The sequence below is a fragment of the Cinclus cinclus genome, chromosome 3 (genome assembly GCF_963662255.1).
Source record: "Cinclus cinclus chromosome 3, bCinCin1.1, whole genome shotgun sequence".
NCBI lineage: Eukaryota > Metazoa > Chordata > Aves > Passeriformes > Cinclidae > Cinclus > Cinclus cinclus.
Window position 1 is genome coordinate 26,508,144 of NC_085048.1, and position 14,573 is coordinate 26,522,716.

The following is a 14,573-nucleotide window of genomic DNA, read 5'->3' on the forward strand; positions in this document are numbered from 1 at the left end:
AACACACGTGTTACACTGACATGTAAGTCAAGCTCATATCACAATGAAGATACCTAAAGCATCTAAGCACTCATCTCTCACCAGATGAGTCTCATACCAGAAAATGGTATCGTACTTTCTATGGTGTCTGTCAGTGCAGAGCTAACAACTAGCTGGTTCCTTCATGGTTCAGTTCAGTTCAAAAGTGTACCTTTGACAGCAGGCAGGTTGTCAGTAAGAATGGTCTAAATTTAGTTTCTGATGTCTTTTAGGTGTTGGGACATTATGTGGAGTCTTTTCCAATGCACAAATGCTGGGTTTCAGTGGAGTGGTATGACATGCACTGTTATGAACCAGTAAGAGTTAAGCTCTTTTAATCACTTGGCACATTTTGTCTGGCTCTGTTAAATGGATCACTGATTTCCTAGTGGGCACAAAACCAGACAAACATATGGACAACATTTATAGGCAATCAGTACATTTACACTTAATTTGAGTATCTCAGCTGACTAATGAGGGACAGACTTAAAGCCAGAGATTTCCAAGCTGTTGTCCATACTGAGATCGCAAATTGCTGTTTCAGAAGACTTGTCCTTTATGAATCTATTGGCCAAAGCAATTTAAAACCAACCATGTGTTCATATGCTTCTTGTTGTCATGGTTCTTATGGTTCAGACTCATTAGAGTTTTAGTTTACCCAAGGACTAAGCTTTGGACATGAATTTCTCAGTCGTCCTCACTTAACTGTGCTTTGCCATACGGTGGTCTCAGTGCACACAAATCCAATCACTTTTGAAAGAAACTGAAACAGAAAATGTGCCCACCTAATGCCGTCCTTAACTCCAAAAGATGGCAAGCTCTGACCTCCAAACAAATATATAGTTTGCAGCCAGGCCTCAGCACCCATTTTTTTCACTCTGGGGTTATCTGTGTTGCTTGCTAAATGTAGCATTACCCTTAATTCAGGTATGCTATAAAATATGAGTGAAAAAGACAGAATTATTCCTTTTTGAGTTTTCAAATCTGAGTTGGGTTTGGATTTCTGATGCCTTGTGCTCTGATCAACACATACTAAGTTTACACAGAATGTCCCCACTGTGACTCCTTCACACTTTCAGTGAAGAACCTACATAAGTAAATTTATAGATCCATTTACAGAACATTTTTTAAGTAAAAAAAAACATATTAATGTGACCTAAAGTAATGTATAACTTAGTCACTAGTAACTAAAACTCTGATTCTATCCTTGCACAAGTTAATCTTAAATGTTTTTACTCTAAGATTGTATCAAAGGAACCTGAGCTTCCTATCCTTGTATACTCATCACTTGAACTCAAATCAAATGGTTGTTAAATAAACTACTGATGCATTTTCTAATGGAGATATTTGAGTGCCACTTTCACAAGTGTGAACCAACTTTTTTGTCAATTCTCAATGTATAATGTTTCTGCAATGCAATTCTAGGACTCTATTCTTGTTTTTTCTAACAAAATATCTTTGTTTGTGGTACTCAGAATAAAGGCACTGAAAATAACTCATTAGGCTACTATAGTCCCCCTGTACTGTCACTTGCTGTTTTTTGTTGTGCTGCTGAGTGCCTCAGGCTCAGATGGTTTGGACACTTTTTTGGCACAACTCCTAGTCCCTCATCTGCTACAAGGACAGTGAACCTGTTCTGCATATTCATTAAAAAAAAAAAAAAAAAAGATAAAATTCATAAATTCTTTTCATGTGTTGTTGCTTCTTAGTTTCACCTCAGGGGGAGTTCTGATGGAAATCTCTTACATATTTTTCTTGGCTTGTTTTTGGGTTTGGTTGTTTGCTTTTTTTTTATTATTCCCACTACAGAAGGTCTAGAAATTTCTGAATAAAAATCATGGAATTAATTGACATTTCCTCAACTAGAAAAAGAAAAAAAACACTTAAGGAAAAAAAAAGGGACAAAACATAACTGGAATGCAAAGAATTACTTCATGTCACCTCTGTATCTCAGTGATTCTTGTTCTCCATACACTCAATGTTTCCACTGAGCATGTGTGAATTAGTGGAAACCAAACATGAAATTCAGAATTTTTCCCAGGGACATTGCAGTGGTATTTATACGTCAGACTACATTATAGATATTTGTTAAGAAATTAAGTCTACATTAATGTGGTGAAGCCTTTGCTTCATATAATCTTCTTTGCCTATAAACAGAAATAATATTTCTATACAAATTAACCTCAGAAAGAGTACTAGATTGAAATATAAGAGATACATGTCTGACTAGAACAGAATTAATCTGGAAGGAAATACATCTTATTGAGACATTCAGGGGGTCCTGGCTGGTATTAAGATGTACTGAAACAAACATAGTAATGCATTTATGAAATATATCAAGTCTTTGTCTTAGCATAAAAAATTAATAAATTATTAAAAATGTTAGTAGAGAACTCTAAATAAGTTTTCTCTTTTTTACTACAGAACCAAAAGGTGATGAAGAAGATGCCTTTAATGCTTTGGCATCATGTCTCAAAAATGTAAATGCTTATATAATTGCTTCTTTAGAAAGCTCCTGGTTAACTCCAAGTTCTGATGGGTGTATGTGCATGTGAGTCCCTGCAAAGGGGTTCAATAGCCCTTACAAAACATTTTTCAAGGCAGGACTTGAAGTAATGGGGGAGAGGAATGAGGAAATATTCAAAGACCATCAAGATTATTTTCAAAAGAAATTTTGGTAAAGAGTTTTGATTTCAGTCAAATCCACATCTGGCATAATCTCACATATTCACAATTCCATAATAGACCTGCAGAAATGAATATGATTACTCACTAAATGAATGAAATAATTTCCCAGTGCTTTCAGAGTAAATTTTTCTGAAATAATCTTGAAAATTATTTTTTTCTGGGACATATCTTAGCATATTTCAGAGTTTTGTGTTATGTAAATAAAGCAGATTATATCAAATCAAAGTATATATTTAATATAGTTTGGTTTTGTTTTTTTTTTCTCTGAAAGAGGATAGCTAGGCAACAGAAATAAGAGCAACTGACTCTTGCAAGTAACTCAGTGCCTATTAGTACAAGTCCAGTGTGTAGTAAATTGTCATGGGTGCTCTTCAGCTCCCTCTTTTCCATTTTCATAAGTGAAACAGGATAAGGGTGAAATGACAACAAACAAACAAACAAATAATACTGTAAGATATGGACCCTAGGTAGGGTCACCTTCCATTAGATGAGGTTGCTTCCAGGGATGGGGCATCCATAGCTTCTCTGAACTACCTGTTCCTGGGACTCATTACACTCACAGTAAAAAAAAATTTTAGTCAGAATCCTTGGAACGGAATATTGAAATCTAAAGGAGGACAGATTGGAGAACTCTAAAATAACTAAAATAAATGGTATAACAAATCTTTCTCTGGGCTATTTTCCATCCCAGGTGCTATGTAATTTTCCCAAGCCTGAAGAGTTAGCAGCTAGAGAGACCTAATGAACCTAGAACTTTTTTTTTTTGCAGAACTTTTTTTGTTTTGGAAGAGACACCATAGTGTAATTCATGATTGATGGAGTGGGAGTAACATTCACATTTTCTCTAGAAAAACATTCAGGTGCACAACTATTTCATATACTTAGAGCAAAAGAAAACACCCTTCCTGCTATATGGAGAATTTATTCTATATTTAATTAATTCTTCCAGTTAATTATTGTGTGTTGTGTGGCAAGGACATGTATGTGGGAAGTTTTCAGAAAGTGATGGATCTCCTATGAATTTCACCATTTAACTTATTTCAGAATAATTTCCTTGTGGACCCATACCTTTCCATGATCTTCTGCTCTATAAAGCTGCTAAGTACATATAATTACATACTTCACTGCAGATAAACGTCCATTTGTAGAATTCTCTTCCTTATGGATCAATGACATTTTTGTACTTCCAATTCTCTGTAATACCACTGCCAGGCTTTTAATGCCTTCAAAGGTATAAACTCTTCATTTCCAACCTTAAACATGTTAGCCCTCATATAGTGCACAAATCAAATTTAGGGTTATTTTTTCCATAAGTAGGCCAGAGTTCTCCAGCTCCTTCCTTATGTTGCGAAGTTCTTCCCTTCTTTCCCTGCTGTCACTGATTTTGTCTGTCCAGCCTCCTCACTGCAGGCAAAATTTAAAGCACACCATCTGGGACTACCTTCCTGTATCTTTACTGCATTGATTTGCCTTCTGTTCACAAGTCTCATTGGAAAGCCAGTCTTTGACTTCCTCTTAATCTCCATTTCCTCCACTTTTGTGACAATTTTATTCATTCTGTAGAGTATTTAAAATTCAGTTTATGAAAAAGAAAATAGAAAGCTTTCACTCCTATGGTATTTACTGACACTGTTGTTTAAAGCCACAAATTTTTATAGATGCCTGCACCTTGTGTTACATGTTAAACATGTTAAAACAATGTCAAAAATAAAACAAATAAATGGAAGTATGATACTTGTTTGCCAAAATCAACTTTCAATTAGATGAGTAAGGCATAAGATACCATAATCAGTCTATCCAAGTAATGTATAATATCACAGATCAATACCAAGGACATTATCCAAAGTCAGTAAATCAGTAATTAATTTTGTGTATTCTAACGTCTTTGACTCAAGTGGACTTATTAGAGCACAAAGGAGTACACCCAAGAAAGACTAATTTTTCATCTTTTTTATTGTTATAGTATAAGACAGAGGAGGAAGTAATTTCAATAGATCTTGAAAAAACCTTTAATATGAAGACAATTCTTTTTTTTTTTTTAAACTAAATATAAGTGGAAGATGAAATGTTTCAGGGACAGCAAGTCAAATCTTGAGGGCAGCACAGTGAGTTGTATTAGGAAAACTTTGCAGAAGTACTGCTGCAATTGCTAGTTTTTTACTACAGTTGCTGTACAGCTCTTTTCTAGGATGTGCAATTGGCAATTTGAAACTTATTTGTCCAGCATGCACAGTTTCACCACATGGGTACTCTCAATGAGGTCAATGCATAAGTTTAAGTCACATAGAAGTCAACTTGAATTTATTTGACCTAGTAACCATTAAGAGCTTGTAATTTGTTATGTACACTGTGCACCATTCATGGTATATGGCTTGACGTTTAGTTAAGTAAAGTTTCAGACCAACTTCAGTGGCAGTGCTTGTTTGCTTTATTTAAAGCTCAGAGAATTTCCATGCCCACAGAAATCTAGTAACTTCATTGATGTAGACCTATCTAGCCTTTTATTTCCTTTCAAGAGTCAGACCACCTGCTCTCATCACCTAGTAAGATGATCCTCCTGAAGCACTTTGAGTGCTTCTCAATGTTTTAAAATAAGTTATAGGTTTTGGAGATCATTCTTTTTCTTTTCTCTATTTAGCATAAAGTACAGAAACATCTTTTTTTACAAGGAACTTAAGTGTAGAGTACTATTTGAGGAAATTGTTTTAGGTTAATCCAAAACTTGACTAAGTTCATTTTGGGTAACATAAGCTGTTAACAGTTGGGTACTGTGTACTTTAATCCTCAATGCCAGAGTTCTTTTCAAATCTTTTTTACAATTTATGCAATGAGCTAACCTACTTGTGTGTTATGTTCTTGAAATTTAAACAATGGAACAGGCCTCCTATCTGTCAACCCTATTTTTTGTTAGGAAAAAAAAAAAGTAATTGTCTCTCTCCATCCTTTACATAAACCTTCCATACAACCCAGAATATAAGTTCCTAAAAGACCTGAATTACATGATTTTGCCTTGTTATAAGTACCTTCATTTTTTCCATTACCAATTTAAAAAACAGAAACCAAGCAGGAAAATATTTCTTCTTCTAGTTCAAATTGGCAATATTCTCCATTACTTTATTAAGAGCACATTTCCATAAAATTAAATTCTATTGAAAGTGAAATAATTGCCTTTTAAATCAAGTAAGGGTAGAGACTTAGCCACAAGAAGGACATGGGACTGCAATACAAGCATTATCATGCAATTATAACTTTATCTACAGTTTATACTTTTTATTTTACTATGTGGTAAATACAGAGAAATAATAGCTTCCAGAAACAAAGCTCTGAAGGAAACAACTATTATAATTTTCTGCATGGATATCCATATACACTAAAGTGACAGGATTTGCATTATAATTTGATATACAGACAAGCACAAGCAAAAACTGAAGTCAGAGCTATTGTGAAGATACTATTACCTTCTTATTTTTTAAATTCAAATACCCCAAAATAATGTTTTATGTTGTATGGATTATGTACATGATCTAATCTCATATAAATCATTATGGACAACATATCCACATCTATTGTCCCCCAACAATACTTTGAATTAATTATTTTAACTTTTTAAAGAATTTGCAAATTACTTTGGTGAAAGCCTATCATAAGGTTGCCATTATTCAAATGCTGGCTGGGCATCAGTGTACACATGGAAGGCGTGAGTAATTGCCTTTGATTCACGTGATTTGTTTTATTTTCTTCCTCCTCTTTCCTTTGCTTGTTAAACTATCTCAACTAGTTTTCTTCTGTTTGCTCTTTTCTATTGTCTTCACCATCCCACAGAAAGGACACAGTGAGTGGCCATGCGGTCCTCAGGTTGCAGCTGAATCAACCCCTCACGAGTGTCATTTATTGTGCCTGTTCTTTATGATGCATTGCTAAGATAACATTGTTATCTAATTTTAAAGCTCTGTTCTATACCACATTACCAACACCAAAGAGGAAGGATAAATACTGCAAGTGTCATTCTGACAATGGCAATTCACCCTTATCTTGAAAAAAATGCAACAAAGGTATTTGAGCTGCTGGATTGCAGAATGAAGATTTATTAGCATGAGGGTAACTGATTACTTATTCCTGAGCCACAGAGGGTCTAGTATGACTGACAGTGGCATGTACTGCCATATAATAACTTGATGGTATGTAATTTTTGGAGAACTGGAATTTTCAGATGCAGTAGGAAATCACAATCTCCTTATGTAATTGTGTGATTAAACTCTGTATTCCACCTATCCTGATCTCCCACCAGAGAAGATTTAGATTGGATATTAAGGAAAAATATCTTCTTTTAAATGGCATTACAACAGGCTGCCTAGGGAAGTGGTTCAGTCATTATCCTTCAAGGTATTTAACAGGTATGTACCTGTGGCATTCAAGGACATGCATGTGTGATGAATTTGGCAGCATTAGGCTTACAGTTTGAGTCAATAATCTTGAAGATCTTTTTCAATGTAAATTTTTCTGTAATTCATCCCACAGTCCAGTTGTTTATTGCCACCCCCTGCCTGAAGAGACAATGTAAAGTCTGTGAAATATATGTTGCAATTAGAAGGTATATTGGAATTCTTTCTCAGATCTTTGGTCTTTGACTTGTATAATAAGGCTGCTGTAATATACCTTTGGAATAAAATGGTATTTGATGCAGAAATTATGAAACTCTTGAGATTTCCATCTATTTTTAAATCTTCCTTTATCATGCTTCAGTTGCTTCCTATTCTCTAGTTTTTTACATTTTAGAGGAGGATGAAGACAGACTGTATTGTAAAAAAATAATTTTCTAGGGGATTGGCATTCATTATCTGTTCTTTTACAGCTGCTGCAGCTGAAGAAGAAGGAATGGGTCTTCTTCCATTTTTATGAATATATGTTAATTCATTAATCCTCTTCGTGCTGATCACTTAGAAATCTTGATGTATAAACAGATAATATGATTTGGAAAAAATTCAGTACCATTCAATAATGAATACAGTAAGATGGAACTAGTATGTGAAATAACATAGTCACAAATAAACTAAATAATGCAGTCACTTAGTGAACAAGAGATTCAAAACAAGTAACAACTTTTAGGTCCCTTTCTAGATTCAACTTAAAAGATGATCCACATGAAAGTTATTTCAGAAAGGTATATAATAAATGTTAGTTTAAGTAAATACTCTGGAGAAGAGTAGAGAAGGAGAAATGTAAATATTGAATAGAAATGAATTATTATTACTAAAGCAAAAAAAAAAAAATACAAGAAATTCCCAATTTCTTTTCAGAAAACTTTTCCACTTAGAAGAACCCATTCTGGTTGGGGGGTGTTTTGACAGTGAAATTATGTTACTAAATATAATGCCAAAGAACAATCTTGTAATGAAAACAATACTGAAGATTTTTAATCGGTGTATTAGCCAATATCAAAATGAATCCTTTCAAATAAATGACTGCTGTGATGTTGACAATATAGGTGAACAATTTTGAAAAAGCCTGAAAAGGATAAACACAGAGTCTAATATGACACCTTGCCATTAAGTTTCTACAGCATTTACTTTCTGTAGATACTGTTATTCACATAGATGTTTTGAATGTCAGGTTTCTCAGAAAGAGTGAGTTTGTATGGATCTCACTGATTTGCTGTGCTGTGTTCCCTTTAAAACAAAATTGCATAGGTCTGTGAAAAAGGTGAGAAATATAGAGGAACTACAGAACAAAAGTAAGCACAAATAATTCAAGGGAATAAAGGATGAAAGACGTGTGAAGAAAAAATTAAAATAGTGTTTGAAATTGAAGTGAGCTGCTATTCTTTATCATGTAAATTTTGCTCAAATTATTAAACTTTTCTGGGTTTATTTATGGGTCAATATTGGAATTCATTTGGTGAAGCATAGCCAAAATTCTCAAGGGGAAAAACACATTCAATTTTTAAAAATCCATATTTTTCTCCATTACATTTACCTTGTTTTTAGGGAGAATGTTGTTTGAACTGTAATATTAAACTCCATTTTGTCAGTCTCATTTAAAGTATCTGCTGCAATTAGGAATAGTACCTGAAATGTCAACATATGCAACACACTGTCCTAGAGAATAAGACACTACATGCACTGGAGCCATAAAATGTATTTTGTGGAATGCTCTCTATCCGTATTTATGATGGCAATATGTGTCCAGTATGATATCTTGAAATAATAATTTCAGTTTAGTGGTAGAAAAATGTGCATTTAAAATAGCAACCAAAGACAAGTTTCACAAACTGTGGTTTCTATATCAAGCATTTGATTTTTTCCAAGTTGTTGACTAGTTCTCAAACCATCTTGAGAAAACTCCCCAAAATATTGTACAGTTCATAAAGAGTTCTAACTGGTGAAAAGAAGAAACAGCTCTGGAAATTAGAGAATTTGAGACAATTCTTTTGAAGCAGCTAAGTTTAGTTCAAATTCAAGAAATAGTGACAATTTCAGGTTACCCTCAGAATTTGTCAGAAAAAAAAATTCTTTATGCATGTAGTAAGACAAACAAGCAAGCAAAAACAAACAAGCAATCTAAAAAAAAAAAAAAAAAAAAAAAAATCAGCCAAAGAAACCATCCAAAGAAAACCCCCAAAACCCACACCTCTCATACACTTCTGGATTCCTGAAATTGCTAACACCTTTAGCAATAATGCTACAAATGCTACAATTCCTACAGGGTAGCTCAGTTCACCCAAACTGAAGATTCAAATGGTGGGCAGCTTAACTGGGGACTGTGCTGCCTACCTACTCGATGATTTTTGGTTGGTGCTTAGATGTTTAGCTAATTCCATAAATAGACACTTACATTTAAGCTTCATAATATTATTTGAATTCTGAAGTTATCATTTTAGTAATTCTCACAAATGTGCCTGTTGAAACTAGAATAAGAAAGAAAAAGCTGTTCTTTCTTTCTTTCTTTCTTTCTTTTTTTTTTTTAACTGATCATTTCTCTGACAGCCCGAATGCTTCTTAAGGAAAATATTCATACTTTATGGTCTTAGTGTCTCTGTTGAGTACAATGAAAACAAATTGCTTCTTGGCAGATTCCTGGATGGAGTGGCAGAGAACATGGGCCACCTCTGGTGTTGAAGTTTACACAGTGTGAATCTCTGTCTTCTTTCCTCTCATGGAAGAATCAGGTGATAGAATGATTTTATTTCTGAGAAAACATAAGTTATTTCTAACACAGTTCATATCTCTGAATCTAATATACCGAGGAATTTTGAAAATAAATGCTGAAGTACTTGAAGTAAATCAGTTTTCTTGGGTAGGATACTTTTTAAGTCCCTTTGAAGTCAGTGTAATTGGTGTAAATGAGTATTCCTGTTGCTTATAATGAGGTCATAAACACACCCAGTAGAAAATTTTATGTGCCTTTTGAATTCCCTGTATATCCACATTGATACAGTAACTGCTTTTAAATAATAAAAACATTCCTCTTTCCCACTGCCTATAAAATTACAAATAAAAAAAAAAAGTGTCTGAAAAGCATGACTATAAAGCCCTTGATATATGGATGTATGGACCAAGAGGACATTTAGAAGTCAGAAAAATATTGCTCTAGATTTTAGAATGAAAACTTAACAATTATTTTAATTAAAAAAAAAATTGCTACTAACCAGATGTAGATCAACACATGTAGAATTGTGTTCACAAGCGTTGACTATGCAGTCGTCAATGTCTTGCTCACATTTCAGTCCTGCATATCCCGGGTTACACAAACAATAGAAGCCATCGACAACTACAACAGAAATAGTACTTTAGTAATAAGAGTCATAACAACTGAATGTAGTAAATATACTAATTAAATTAATACTATGAATATAACTTTTACAGGTATATGAATACTATATGGAAAAGATGAGGACCAGCTTTACTTAAATGGTGTGGATATGTTAAAAAATAAAAAAAAATTAAATGTGGTCTCAAAATATATTTTAAATATGAAAGCAGATTAATGTACTGCATTTTACTTAAACAATTGAAATATTTTAATTCAAGAGTTATAAAACAATGAGTTAAAAGTGATGTTAGGAGTAATTTTCCATCACAAAGCAATCACAAAATACAAATTATCTTATCTTTAAAATTATATATAAATAGGATATGGCAGTTAAACAATATTTGGTTTGTTGGTTGTTTTTAATGTTATGGTTGTTGTAAGGAATGTCTTATATCACTAAATTAAGGGAAAATTTACTTGAGTTGAATTTTTCTATGATGCATTTCTTAATAAGATAATCATAAGAATCCTGTCTCTTTTTCGTCATTAGTGATCCAAATGGAATCTTTAGAGTGCTCCATCCATATATGGAATTCATGAGAGCAGTAATCACTTCTTGCAGCCGTGCATTTATTTTAACCTCAAAGGGGTCCCTGGATTCTTCATTATCGCTGAGATTTACCACAGAATCTGTTCTACCATCGTGTCTGTACACACAGCTGCTACTGTATTCATTAAATGCTTTAAGTCCTTCAGCACAGGAGCATTATTCATATGCTAAAAGCTTCTCAGCTTCCTTAGCATTCCAGCTTTCTGCAGCCAGTGCACATAGGCTAGAGGAACTCAAATGTCCGCATGATAAAACTCAAGCCAGAGGCACCACAGAGACAAGCTGTTCCCCCCAAAATTGGCACTTTGTCAGTATGAAGAACTTTGATACAGTTCATCTGAATTCCAGTTCAAAAAATCTATAAACCAATGTAGTCCACATAGAAAACATCTGTAAATGTAATGGGAAATAGTCTTTGCTAGATAGAGGATTAAGTTATTCACCTTATCCCCTGATAAGGAAAGAAAAAAAAATATTAAGATATTTTATTGAAACTGATTTTTATTTTAATTTTAACTAGGAGAGTTTTAGACAATGTTTTTAGTAATTTGGGCTTAGTTCTTTAAGATCTCATCTGAAACCAGTAAGATGATTAGGTATTCTGAAAATTTTTCTAAAAAAAATGCATTTAATGGAAGTTCCTAAATCATCATTCCTTTTTTTAAAAAGGATGTAAGGAAACAGGAGAGAGATGTAGAAGAAGACAAACACGGTTACTCAGCACTTGAAGTGTGGCCCCTATGAGGAAAAGTTGAGTCAACCAGGCTTGCTTTGTAGTAGACCTTCAAGGAAGTATTAATAGTGGGTGGGCTATTTAAAAATAACCTCAAAGATAGTTGCACAAATGACAGAAATGAAACCCCTTAGTAGTACTAGGAGGCAATGCCCAAAAGTTACAGCTCAGGAGATTTGGATGGAACTGGAAGAGTGTTGCCAGAGTAGTTGATCGGTGGTATATGCTGTCCCAAGAAATTTCTGTTGCCCTTTGAAGGCTTTCAAAACTCATCTAGAAAAATCCCTGACCTGTTCTAGCACTGTTAATACTCTAGCTTCATGCATGACCTTCAGATGTTTTTCAGCTTTCCAGTCAGCATTTTAAGATCCTCTGAAAATTACTACTTCTGCTATTTTTTTTTTAAACAACAAGTATAGAAAGTGTCTGAAAGATGGTAAGAGCCCTACAAAACTATCAGGTAAGTAGTCTATACTAAACTTGGCTTGCCAATCCAGACAGAGTACAATAGGGTAATCAAGTTGCTTCTAAAATCCTTAAGTACATCTTTCAATGAAAGAGTAAGTTACACAGTTACATGCAGAAGGTAAGCAGGTACACCCTTTCGCATTAGTTTGAAATTAAACTGAATTTTTTTACTTACTAGAATTGTGACATATAATGCCTAAGTGCTCCATGAGCTCTCTTTCAGCACCTGAATATTCTTTCATGAAATGCACATCTAAGATGCTTTTGGTTAATTTAGGTATCAAAGGAGACAGCACAAATCTCATTAAAATTTCTCATTAGCTAAAATTCTGACCCCCAAAACACAAAAACCCCAACGTTGGGAGTTGAGGCATTTTGGCAAAAAAAAAAAAAAATCCTTCTGGTACAGGCTGTGAAGCTTCAGACAAGCTGAATTTCAGTAAATTATCCACTGTTCTCCCCAGAGCAGCTCAGCAGCTACAGATACTTCAAGAGAAAGACTGCTCTACATTAAAGTGAGTAACCACACTGAACTCACTGTCATAGCAGTATCCGTGGAGGCAAGGGTTAGAGCTGCACTCATTGACATTGATCTCACAGCGTGGACCTGCAAAGCCCTTCACACACTGGCAGTGGAATCCAAGGGGGAAAACGTCCAAATTCATTTCTTCTATGCACACAGCTCCATTCTCACAGGGATTGCTGGCCTCACAAGGCCTAAACTCACAGTTTAAACCTGAAAAAGAAGACGGCAAAGCTGTCAGTGTTAAAATAATGAATATATCCCTGCAGCTGCTGCCTATTATGAGCTTGATTTTCTTTATAACCCTGGTTAAAATCAAGTAGAAGGGTCCCACAGGTACATATATGCATATTACCATGCAGAAACATTTATTTGCTTTTTATAATTAACAAAAAAAAAAAAAAAAAGAAAAGAAAAGAAAAAAAAAAGAAAAAATAAGAAAAAAAAGAGAAAATTTATGTTTTGGTTGTATTACTTTATATGGTACAATATGTTTTAAAATCCTAATAGCTATCTCACTGATTTCAATATATAGGAACATCTTCCATCTTTTGTCTTTATCCTTGTGCTTTAAATCGCAAAAAATTGCAATATTTAGAATTCATTTAAAATCAATGAATTTTGATTGAAGCTTTCTGCTATTTTGTCTTGGTAACCTGTTGTCTCACCTACCATGTGAATTGTTCATACATTGACCCATAATACTGAACATGAGTTAAATATATGCAACATTGTATAATTGTTCTCCTTACCATCAATGACTGAATTAAAATTATTTTACTGAAAATATGTACTTATATAATCATGAGAGAATGCCTCCATTATTTATAAAAATTCCATACAATAGTACTCTTTCCTTACTAACACTCTTGTATAGCAGATTATGAACGTTTATCTGGACTATACAAGGAACTGTGTGATTGGGCATCTTGGTGTGGATCTTGGGTCACAGATGCCCTCATCTAAATCTTTAATTTAGAATAGTTAGATAAAAAGAGATTTAAAGGCCTTACAAAATGAGCCTTAATTTGTTAGAACATAAACAAAACTGTTTCATGTTTTCCAGTACTGATAGGATGGCAGGGACAGCTGAGATCAAATGGATTTGGGTTTGTAAATCTGCCTGCCTTTTTCACTCAGTGTTGCTGGAGTCAAGTCTGTTCTTTCAGGCTTACTTTCAGACAGCCTGTAGTGACTGAGGGCTGTAACAAACTGCACACAAGCCTCTCTGAGTCCCTTTGAAGCCTTTCCATGACTACTGAAGCTGTGTCTGTGCTATGCTTTCTGGTGGAGCTTCCCAGGGTTTGCTGTTCTCCAGGCCTTCTTCACACTTCACCAGTGCCCTTGCCCCAGTCATTCCTTTCTGCAGCAGTTTATCCCTGTCCCAAGAACCTCTCTGTTCCTCAGATAGGCTACAACCTTAACCCAGTGATGGGCAATGTGACACTACAAACCCATGTGACACTACAAGTCATGTGGAAGATGCAATACACGCATATATGCTTGAATAGGTTGATCTTGGTAACTGACAGATGCCCATCCAGCCACTCTCAATCCCCTGCAAGAGGCAGATGAAAAAAAAGAGAGAAAACCTTGGGGACCATGATAAAGAGAGGGGCATTTACAAATTATTGTCATGGAAAACACAGAAACAACTTGAGGAGCACTGATTGAAGTAACTGACAATTAAAACTAGCATAGGATGGTAAAAAACAAACACAAAGCTAAAATCACCTTTCTCCACCCCTCTTTTATTCCCAGCCTCAACCTCACTCCTTCACTTC

At 34.5% G+C, this 14,573-nt stretch overlaps 1 protein-coding gene across 1 annotated transcript in view; it reads right to left on the reverse strand.

Moving 5' to 3' along the window:
- Positions 1-14,573, reverse strand: part of EYS (eyes shut homolog) — a 706,383-nt gene that overhangs the window by 462,814 nt on the left and 228,996 nt on the right. The window contains exons 19-20 of the mRNA XM_062489770.1: positions 12,805-13,002; positions 10,352-10,473 (exon numbers count right to left, since the gene is read on the reverse strand). Coding sequence (XP_062345754.1) covers positions 10,352-10,473; positions 12,805-13,002 — 320 coding nt within the window. The remainder of the gene's footprint in view (positions 1-10,351; positions 10,474-12,804; positions 13,003-14,573) is intronic.